The sequence below is a fragment of the Balearica regulorum genome, chromosome 9, assembly GCF_011004875.1.
Source record: "Balearica regulorum gibbericeps isolate bBalReg1 chromosome 9, bBalReg1.pri, whole genome shotgun sequence".
Lineage (NCBI taxonomy): Eukaryota > Metazoa > Chordata > Aves > Gruiformes > Gruidae > Balearica > Balearica regulorum.
The window spans coordinates 25,322,055-25,332,568 of NC_046192.1; the positions used below are offsets into that span (position 1 = coordinate 25,322,055).

Genomic DNA, 10,514 nt, shown 5'->3' on the forward strand with positions numbered 1-10,514 from the left:
GTGAGCTGGGTGCGGGTGCGTGGCAGGAGCGGGCTTGGCCGGGGCTTTTAGGCAGAAACGCAGCTGGAACCCCGGCGCTGGCTCTATCCAAAACCTTTCAACGCTCGGATTCAGAACCTCTAAACTACTCCCTAGCTTTAACAAAATACAGAGAGCCAGGAAGCAGCTCCCATCTATAATAATTACACGAGAGTTTCCCTTGCCCTTGCGCTATTTATTGCTTTTGCCCTTACCATAGAATGCTTGAGACAAAAGAGACTATTAAAGATCAGAATATTTCTTCCTGGACAGGCAGGGCGAGCTTTGGTAGAAAACTCCCTCTTTCTCTCTCTCATTGCCACTTCTGTTAGAAAGGGATGGGGCTGATTTACGCTGCAGATTGAAGGAAGCATTAAATGACTGCGTTGCAATGACTGCAGTGGGGGGGAACGGTCGCCTCCAGTGGAAATGCAATGCTGTAACGATACTTTTGGAAATGTACAATAATTGTTCAAGTTGCCTTTTCTAATTTGTCACAAAAGTTATCCGTGGCTTCTCTCTCCCTTATTTTCACAAGGCTGTCAGGGTGAAAAGGTGCATTTCAGTAATTACAGCTGAGGCTGGGAAGAGGCAGCCGGGAGGGCACCTGCCAGCCTCCCGCCCGGGTGACACGCATCTTCCCTGACTCCACAGCTCCAGGACAGGGATTTGCAAGGAAGTAGCTGACTTGCCAATAATAATAATTATTATTATTAATAACCGAGTGACGTCCTAATCTGAGTTACATCACTCTGCCGTACCCTTAGTTAGAGCTCCTGCCAATCACACTCACACTGATCCTGTTCTCAGCAGGTTGTGTCGACAAAACGAGCGGAGAGAGAAAGGCTGTGAGCCGCTTTGGCTGGAGGGAGATGTGGGGGAACGGCCCGCCGTGATTTCTCTCTCCCGGCTGAGGGGACGAGGGGACACAGGTCTTTCAGCCCGGCCAAACCCAGGGACGGCCACCTCTCTGCGAGCTCAGATCTCCTCCTCATCCCGCTGCGAAACTGCAGGACGCACAAAGGATGCCGGCGGGAGGTGAAGGGCGGCAATCCCTCCTCCACCCCGGGGGCGGCCCGCGGGGGCCGCCCTGTGCGACAGCCGAGCGGGAGGCGAGGGCCCGGCCGTGCGGACGGCACAGCCTCCCGGGACGGGACCGGGCCCACGGCCGGGACCCGGCGGGGTGTCCTTGGGACCTGCAGCCGGCCCTGCCTGCGAGCGGGGGACCCGGCGGGGACGCTGCCATCCCCGAGGAGCCCTGCAGCGCTCGCTGATTTGCATTCAAGGGCCATCCCCTCCCAGCGTGTGTGTGTCCCGTCCCGGCCCCCCCCCCCCCCCCCCGCCCCGCCGCCCTCCCTCCTCTTTTCCCGAGCCATCTGCAAAACTTAAAGGCAGAAGCCCTGAAAAGGATGGCGAGAGTTATTCAGTGGCATTTCGGAAAGTTGCCGGCCTGGAAAAGCGGCAGTGCGAGGGCAGGGCCGGGTGGCTGCAGCCCCCGCCACACCGGCCCTGCCCGCACGGAGCGCAGCGCCGGCCGCTGCCGGTTCGCCCAGCACCGGGGGGGCACCTCGCTCCCCCCAAACACAGCGGTGTGCAAGGGGGGGGAGTGTGCATTCCTCGTTCCTCTGAGTCGCTGCTAAAGCCTCTGTGCCAGCTTGTTACAAGAACAAACTGTTGTGATTTCCCCTTTCGCCCTTTTTCTCCGCCCCCCCCCCCCTTTTTTAAAGGGGGGGGGGCTGTCAGGTGCATGTTGCCTGCTGGTACCCCATGTTGCTCCCGCGTCAGAAAATGAATGATGCAGCAATTTAATTAGGAGGGAGCGGTGCGTCCATATTGCACCGGTGAAGGAGGGCTTCGGAGGCTGAGAAAGATGGTGCAAGTCCGCGGGCGCGGAGGCAGCGCCCCTGCCCGCGGAGAGCGCCGTCGGGGCGGCAGGAGCCCGCGGGCCCCCCGGGCTCTCCCTCCCGCACCTGCAGCTTTGCCCGTCAACTTTTTTGCTACCGAGCCGCGGTTCCAGTTAAGTCTCCTCCCGGCCGAGTTACCCCGGGCCATGCGGGAAGGGGAGTTCGGGTTTAAGGCGAGAGCCGGGAGCGGGGAGCGGGAGCGGGCGGTGGGTGCTGCGGGATGCCACGGGGGGTTACCCGGCTCCCGCGGGGCGCGTAGCCTCGAGGCCCCGCCGTGCGTGGAGATACGCGAGTATGTGTGCCCGAGGATGGGTGTGCACGGGTGTGCGTGCCCGGGGATGTGTGTGTGTGTGTGTGTGTGCACGGGTGCGCACCGGTGCGCATGGGCGCGGACGTGTGCGGACGGCGGGGATGCAAGAGGCATCGCGGGGACCACGTCCCTGCCCTGCCCGCAGCTCTTCCCTCCCGGCGGGGGTGCGAGCTGGGGGGGGGGAGGCAGAGCCCGCAGCCCCCAACCCCCTCCCCGACCCCCACCCACCCGGCGCATCTCGCCCGCCAACTTTCAACCAGGGGCGAACCCGCGCAAGCCTCCCGCTGCGCTCCCCTCCGCGGATCCGCCGCCCCCCGCGGGCCACTTCCCCCCCCCCCCCCCCCCGCGCAGCCCCGTTACCTGCCTGCGGCTCCCGGGGCGGGCAGATGCCGGCCGGCGGCGCTGCCCTCCGCGGGCGCGGCCCTCCGCCTCCGCGCACACTCCGCGGTGGTGAACGCGCAGGGTGGAAGGATGCGAAAGGTGCCGGGTCTCTCCCCCGAGGTTTTTGGCTTTGCCTCCGTGGCGGGCGGGGAGGCTGCTGGATCCTGGAGAGGCTGCGAGGCTGGAGCCGCCGCACGGCACCGGGACAGCGGGGAAGAAAGAGAGACAGAGAGAGGAGGACGGAGGGGAGGAGGCGCTGGCGGCGCAGGGGTGCGCGGCGGGGGGAGCCGGGGCGGCCGGGCCGGGACACCGCTGCCCTCTCCGGGGCCCGCCGGGCTGCTCTCTCCGCCGCATCCCCGGCAGCTCGGCTGGCGCTTGCAGTCAGAGCATCTCTGATTTCCTCCAGAGTTGGGTTTCTTTCTTTTTTTTTTTCTTTTTTTTTCTTTTTTTTTTTTTTTTAGAAAGGGGGGGTGTGTGCAAATTGTGACCCATCCCGGCGGGTTTTTTCTCTCTGATTCTTCTTGGGTTTTTTCCTCCCCCATCTGCTCGTTTCCCACTTCCCTTCCTCTCCGCCAACCAGCCCCCTCCTTCCCTCTCCAAAAAAAAAGAAAAAAAAAAAGAAAAGAAAAAAAAAAAAGGCAAGGCAAAAAAAAATGTATAGTCAGGGCTTCCCAAATGCGCGCCCCCGACCTGGTGCCAAGCGCGCCCCCTTCATTTGTTCCCCTTCTTGAAGCTCATTTTCATGACGTGGAAAAGCCTGATCCAGGGCAACAACAACACCACACACACACACACACACGCACACACACGCACAGACACACACGCACACGCACACACACCCGGAGAAGGAGAGAAGCCCGAGATCCTCCGCCGCGCCCCAGCCCTCCCGCTCCGCGCTGCCGGTGCCCGGAGAAGGCGGCGGCGGCGGCGCTGGAGCCTGCAGCAGCCCCTCTCCTCCCTCCTCCATTGAGTGTGCCAAACAGCAGCTCTGCATCCTAAAGAAGATCATTGAGGGGCTCATTGCATTCCCAGCACGTCTCAGGCTTGCTTCTTTTTTTTTTTTTCTTTTTTTTTTTTTTCCCTTTTGCCTCAGCTTCAGCAGGAGTAGAGAGAGAGAGAGAGGGAGAGACAGAGAGAAACCAGCAATCTTTAAACTCGAGCTTTTTTTTTCCCCCTTCCCCTCTTTTTTTTTCTTTTCTTTTTTTTTTTTTTTTTTTTTTTTGGTAACGATGTGCTAAAATCTCTCCTGCAAACCGGTAAGTACAACCTTTCTGGATCCTTTTGTTTCCGCCTAGGGTCAAAGACACCCCCTCTTCCAAAAAGAAGATATAATAATCCTCTTTATTTATTTTTTTATTTTTTATTACAGCCCTTGCAGAAGAGAAGAACTTAAGTGGCTAATATTTTGCAAAGGAGACAGAGAGACTGATACTGCAATATAGCTCTCGTCTCTCTCCCTTCTTCCCAATTAGATGCTGGTTTTAATTGCTGAGGGTATTTCTCTTTTCATGCTTTCAACCATCTCCTCTTTCCCACAGGGGAGGGTTTCATTTGCAAGTTGATCCTAAGGATTTCTGTTCCTCTGGCATTTCTCTCCCCTAAATGCATCTTTCGGCTCTTAAGTTTGTGGATGGGGGGCAAAATTTTCTAGTTCTTACACGAGGAAGGCAAAAAGGACCTTTTCTATTGAAAGATTAAGACCAAAAGCAACCATCGCTCCCAATAATTCTAATGGGCATTTCAGTGATTCAAGGAAGGCTGCATCACCACCGTTATTATCATCATCCTTAGCATTTCTCTGTGCCCATACATTTAAAATAGCTGGTGAAAGGAAGGGTGAAATATCTGGTGAAAGGAAGGAGCTGCATCTCATTAGTACAGTATTATTTTCATCTGATTGGAGAAGAATGGTGTCTTCATTCGGAAACATATGTAGTAGGATAGATAATTTATCGGCTGGTAAGTCTCAAGGTATTTTTTTCTTCCACTTTCAGCTTTTTTAACCGGGTCTCCTGCTTGGTCCGGGGGGCGCAAAATACCCTAATCCAAGGCAGGCTGAGCGTTTCAATCCTAGGTGCCTCTTTAGCTGTCACTTCCCTTTAGATCTGCTGATCGCATGGGCATGTGCTTTAGAAAGATTAATCATCTCTAAATGCTTTAATCAGCTAAAATGACTAATATGTGGTATGTATTTATCTGATAATATACCAGTTGCACTAATTCATCTGTGCGTTTGAAAGGGGAAGATTTTCTTTTAAATCAGGGTCGTTAACCATTTACTATTTTAAAGATATCGTGGGGATTTCTGAAGGGAACCGTTTTGCAGGGACATCAGCAAAGCTTGCACATTCCTTTGAACTTACGTATGGAATATATCGAGCCGGGAGGGAGAGAGATTCAAGGATTGAGATTCAATAACTTTGGGAGTTTGCATGTATGAAAGAGCTAGTGCGACACTGGAAAAATCTACCCACTGGTATTTCCCCCCTGTAGTCAATGCGGGCTATGATGGCTACAAAGCTAAAATTGCAAATAAGTATGAAATCCGTGTAGTTCTAAACACTGGTCCTGCGCTGGAGAACGTGTAAGGACGCAACACGTTCAGCCTGTGTGCTCGTGTTGCTGTGTGGTCTGCATGTGCTGTCCTCTTTATAGGTGGCATTCACCAAATGGGGGGATAAGGGAGGCTGGTATCGCGTGATTAAACCTTCTAACATCTCTTAAGCATAAATCAGGGCAAGGCTCGCCCATCCGACACCCCTAGAGTTGGTTGTGAACATCTGCCCAACAATTGCTGAACTTTCCAGGAGCCTAACACGAGTCTAGCAGGTAGGGGCTTAGTAAAGGGAGCGGGGCAGGACAGAAATACTGAAATCTGCATTTTTCTTCCCATTGCAGTTTTGTAAACATCAACAAATGATGAAACCTTCCACGGCAGAGACGCTTCATAAAGGAAGGATGTTGTGGATAATTCTTCTAAGCACAATTGCTCTAGCATGGACTACACCAATTCCCTTGATAGAGGACTCGGAGGAACTCGATGAGCCCTGCTTTGATCCATGTTACTGTGAAGTGAAGGAGAGCCTTTTCCATATACATTGCGACAACAAAGGATTTATAAATATTAGTCAGATAACAGAGTCGTGGTCGAGACCTTTTAAACTTTATCTGCAGAGGAATTCCATGAGGAAATTGTACACCAACAGTTTTCTTCACTTGAACAATGCTGTGTCTATTAACCTTGGGAACAATGCACTGCAGGACATTCAGACGGGGGCTTTTAACGGGCTCCGAGTTCTGAAGAGGTTGTATTTGCACGAAAACAAATTGGACATTTTCAGAAACGACACTTTCCTGGGTTTGGAAAGTCTGGAATATCTGCAGGCAGATTACAATGTCATTAAACGGATTGAAAGCGGGGCATTTCGAAACCTAAGTAAATTGAGGGTCCTTATCCTAAATGACAATCTTATCCCCATGCTTCCCACCAACTTATTTAAGTCTGTGTCCTTAACCCACTTGGACTTGCGCGGGAACCGGCTAAAAGTCCTTTCGTACCGCGGGATGTTGGACCATATTGGCAGGAGCCTGATGGAGATCCAGCTGGAGGAGAACCCGTGGAACTGTACGTGTGAGATCGTGCAGCTGAAGAGCTGGCTGGAGCGCATCCCCTACACCGCCCTGGTGGGGGACATCACCTGCGAGACCCCCTTCCACTTCCACGGGAAGGACCTGCGGGAAATCAAAAGAAGTAAGCTCTGCCCCATGCTGTCCGACTCCGAGGTGGAAGCCAGCCTGGGCATCCCTCAGCTGTCGTCCAGCAAGGAGAACGCGTGGCCTACGAAGCCTTCCTCCATGCTGTCCTCCTTCCATTTCACCGCTTCCTCTGTTGAGTACAAAACATCCAACAAGCAGCCCAAACCAACCAAGCAGCCCAGGGCTCCCCGGCCTCCCCCGACGTCCCGCGGCCTGTACCCCGGGCCGAACCAACCGCCCGTGGCTGCCTACCAGACCCGGCCCCCCATCCCCATCATCTGCCCCACCGGGTGCTCTTGCAGTTTGCACATCAATGACCTGGGCCTGACGGTCAACTGCAAGGAGCGAGGGTTTCACAACATCTCCGAACTCCTGCCCAGGCCCTTGAACGCCAAGAAGCTCTACCTGAGCGGGAATTTGATCCAGAAAATCTACCGCTCTGATTTCTGGAATTTTTCCTCCTTGGATCTCTTACACCTGGGGAACAACCGGATCTCCTACGTGCAGGACGGGGCTTTCATCAATCTGCCGAATCTCAAGAGCCTGTACCTGAACGGCAACGACATCGAGCGGCTCACGCCGGGCATGTTCCGGGGCCTGCAGAGTTTGCATTACCTGTACTTCGAGTACAACCTGATCAGGGAAATCCAGCCGGCGGCCTTCAGCCTCATGCCCAACCTGAAGCTGCTCTTCCTCAACGACAACTTGCTCCGCACCCTGCCCACCGACGCCTTCGCCGGCACCTCCCTGGCCCGCCTCAACCTGCGCAACAATCACTTCTTGGCGCTGCCGGTGGCCGGGGTGCTCGAGCACCTCCACGCCATCGTCCAGATCGACCTGAAGCTCAACCCTTGGGACTGCACCTGCGAGCTGGTGCCGCTGAAGCAGTGGCTGGAGGCGCTCAGCTCCGTCAGCGTGGTGGGCGAGGTGCTGTGCGCCAGCCCCGAGCGCCTGGCCCGCCGCGACCTGCGCTCCCTGGAGCTGGCGGCCCTCTGCCCCGCCGCCCTGCGACCCGCCGCTGCCGCCGCCGCCGCCGCCGCCTCGCCCCCCGCCGCCCCTCCGCCGCCCTCCGCCACCGGCGCCGCCGCCTACGAGCTGCCGCCGGCCGCCGCCGCCGTGCCGCTCTCCGTCCTCATCCTCAGCCTCCTCGTCCTCTTTTTCTCCGCCGTGCTGGTCGCCGCCGGGCTTTTCGCCTTCGTGCTGCGCCGTCGCCGGCGGAAGCTGCCGTTCCGCGGCCCGCGGGCGGAGGCGGCCGACCTGGGCGGCGTGCCCCTGCGCTGCCCGCGGCTCTTCGAGGAGGGCGGCGGCGGCGGCGGCGGGGGCGGCGGGGGCGGCGGCGGCGGGGAGCGCTCCCCGGAGAAGGCGCCCCCGGCGGGCCACGTCTACGACTACATCCCGCACCCGGTGACCCAGATGTGCAACAACCCCATCTACAAGCCGCGGGAGGAGGAGGAGGCGGCGGGCGGCGGCGGCGGGGAGGCGGCGGAGCTGCTGCGGGGCGGCGGCGAGCGCTTCGCCCACTCTGCCGCCGCCGCCGCCGCGCAGGAGCCGGGCACCAACTACCGCACCTTGCTGGAGAAGGAGCAGGAGTGGAGCCTGGCCGTGTCCAGCTCGCAGCTCAACACCATCGTCGCCGTCCACCCCCAGCACCCCGCGGGCGGCGGGCTGGCGGCGGGGGGCGGCGGTGGGCTCGGGGGGGCGGCGGCGGCGGCGGGAGGCGCTCTGCGGGACCGCGACCGCCCGCCACCCTGCGCCGTGGGTTTCGTGGACTGCCTGTACGGCACCGTGCCCAAGCTGAAGGAACTGCACGTCCACCCCCCTGGCATGCAATACCCGGACCTCCAGCAGGACGCCAGGCTGAAAGAAACCCTTCTCTTCGCGGCCGGCAAGGGCTTCTCAGACCACCAAACCCCCACAAGCGAATACCTCGAGTTAAGGGCCAAACTCCAAACCAAGCCGGATTACCTCGAAGTCCTGGAGAAGACCACGTACCGGTTCTGACCGCCGCCCCGCCGCCCGCCCCGGCACCGCCGCATGCGAGTAGAGGATACAGCTGTGTGCTCTCCCCCGCCAGATGTGCGCGCTGCGGGGAAGGGCCGTTCTCAGATCATTAATCGATGAAGTGCCTTCGCAGACTTTTGCCAGCAGATGTTAATCAATCATTATTTTTTTATACTGAAACTGAGACTTTGACTGTGCCATGTCTAAGGTATATTATTATTATTATTATTATCGGGGATCTTTGTATTGATCCTGATTAAGTAAATTCTATGTGTGTCTCTCTCTCTTTTTTTTTTCTTTTATTTTCTTTATTGTTTGTTTTGTTTGTGGGTTTTGGTTTGTTTGTTGTTTTTTTTTTTTCTTTTCCGTTGCAGTAAACTTCCTTTATATTTTCCCTTGGAGGGGAGGGGGAGGGAAGATGGCATTTTGTGGCTTGCTTTCTTCTTGCCCATCATGGCACAGATTCTGTACATTTATTTAAAAAAAAAAAAAAAAAGAAAAATGCAAAGAAGCAAACGAGCGCAGTTTGCTGCATGCCTGGAAACTGCAAGAGGGAAGGGAGGGGAGGGTCTTGCTCGAATGTCTCACTCTTGTCTCCCTCCCTCCCTCGCACGCACACTCACCCTCACCCTCCCCGCCACCCCCGCCGCCAGCCCGGCCCCTCCGCCCCGCGCGGGAGTGGGGTCCCGCTGGCCGCGGAGGGGAATCCCGTGGGCTGGGGGAAGCCACCCGGAGCCGAGCAGCCCAAAGGATGTAACCACGTGGCGCACACACCTAGGGGATGCTCAGTGACACTTCATCATGACGCCATGGTTTTTTGGAGGACATCCGCACTTTCCTAATAAAAGCAACACGCAAATATACAGAAAAAGGAAAAAAAAAAAAAAAAAAAAAAAAGCTACTGGGCACCTATCACTAACAGCTTTGTAGGAAGCACTTTTAATGTTTTCTCTCATACACACATACACGCACACACACAAAGGTACAACAATGTGCATATATTTATTCTGTAATTTCAAGTGAATATAAATTGTAAAGGTAATGTTTAATCATTGTACAGTGATGCGTCTGGTATAGCTTTCCTAATAAAACGTTTTGAAAAAAATGCATATATATATATATACACACCCCATATATATATATATATGAATACAAAGCTTGAACCTGAAACTTCAGCTTCCCCCTACTGAGATTTCCTTCCCCCCCTTAACCTTGAAAGCTATTTTATTAATAACAGTTCAATGCACTGTGATGTTAACAGAGAAAAAAAACAAAAAACAAAAAACCCTGTACAGCTTCTCTTGCCAAGATACCACCCGAGACTTTTAAAAATCCGATTTACAATCTGTATTCCCACGTTGCACTGTACTTATGGCAGTTCCCGTGTATTTAAAAATAGGCAGCAAAATTAAGCCCGCGTCCCCGAGTGGCGTTTCTCGCAGGAGCGCTGGTTCCTCTGCCTGCTGGTAGCAGAGGGAGGCATTGCTGTGGATGTTTCTCGTGTTCGCAGTCGCAGTAAATGCGAAGTGAGCAGTCCGAGGCGGGTGGGAGGGGGAAATTAAAGCGCATTTCAATTTTGGAAAAGGGTGAAGCCGCCTGGAAGAGGATCCCAAAGGCTTCCATCCCCCGGCCCTCCTCCCCTGCTGCCCCGGCGCGGCCGTTTGCTCCCCTCTGAAACCGGAGCGAGACCAAAGACAATCGGATTTTCCTTCCCGGGAAGGTCTCGGTTGGTATCTTGGCCCCGTTGGTATCTTGTCCCGGTTGATATTTTGTCCCCGTTGGTATCTTGTCCCCCCGGTGGCCCCGGGTCGGGCCGGGCCTGCAGCGGAGAGCGGCTCCCGCGCGGCCGCCAGGTGGCGCCGCAGCTCCAGAGCTGGTGGCCGCGGCGCGACGGGGCGGGAGCGCGGGGAGGAGCGAACCCCGCGAGGAGCGAACCCCGCGAGGAGCGAACCCCGCGAGGAGCGAACCCCGGCCCCGCTCCCGGCCCCGCTCCCGGCCCGGCCCCGCTCCCGGCCCCGGTAAATGTACCCGCCGGGAGCCTTACACCGGGGCAGGCAGGGCCGCGAGGGGGATACCCCGTAGCCGGACGCCTGTATCGCCGAGGCACTAACCTAAAAACCTTCAAATACAGAGTTTTATACAGA

The 10,514-nt window shown here is 56.2% G+C and overlaps 1 protein-coding gene across 2 annotated transcripts; it reads left to right on the forward strand.

Moving 5' to 3' along the window:
- Positions 1-3,291: 3,291 nt before the first annotated feature.
- SLITRK3 (SLIT and NTRK like family member 3) lies at positions 3,292-9,782 on the forward strand. Of its 2 annotated transcripts, none has more exons than XM_075761623.1 (2): positions 3,292-4,572; positions 5,512-9,782. In XM_075761623.1, exon 2 carries the CDS (start codon positions 5,530-5,532, stop codon positions 8,368-8,370), a length of 2,841 nt encoding a protein of 946 aa, XP_075617738.1. In that variant the 5' UTR covers positions 3,292-4,572; positions 5,512-5,529; the 3' UTR covers positions 8,371-9,782. The 2 variants fall into 2 exon arrangements, with proteins under 2 accessions (XP_075617738.1, XP_075617739.1); XM_075761624.1 differs by having other exon boundaries at positions 3,292-3,869.
- The last annotated feature ends 732 nt before the right edge of the window (positions 9,783-10,514 follow it).

Excerpts from the sequence above, each read along its gene's own strand:
- SLITRK3 (XM_075761623.1), top strand. The coding sequence starts at position 5,530 with ATGATGAAACCTTCCACGGCAGAGACGCTTCATAAAGGAAGGATGTTG.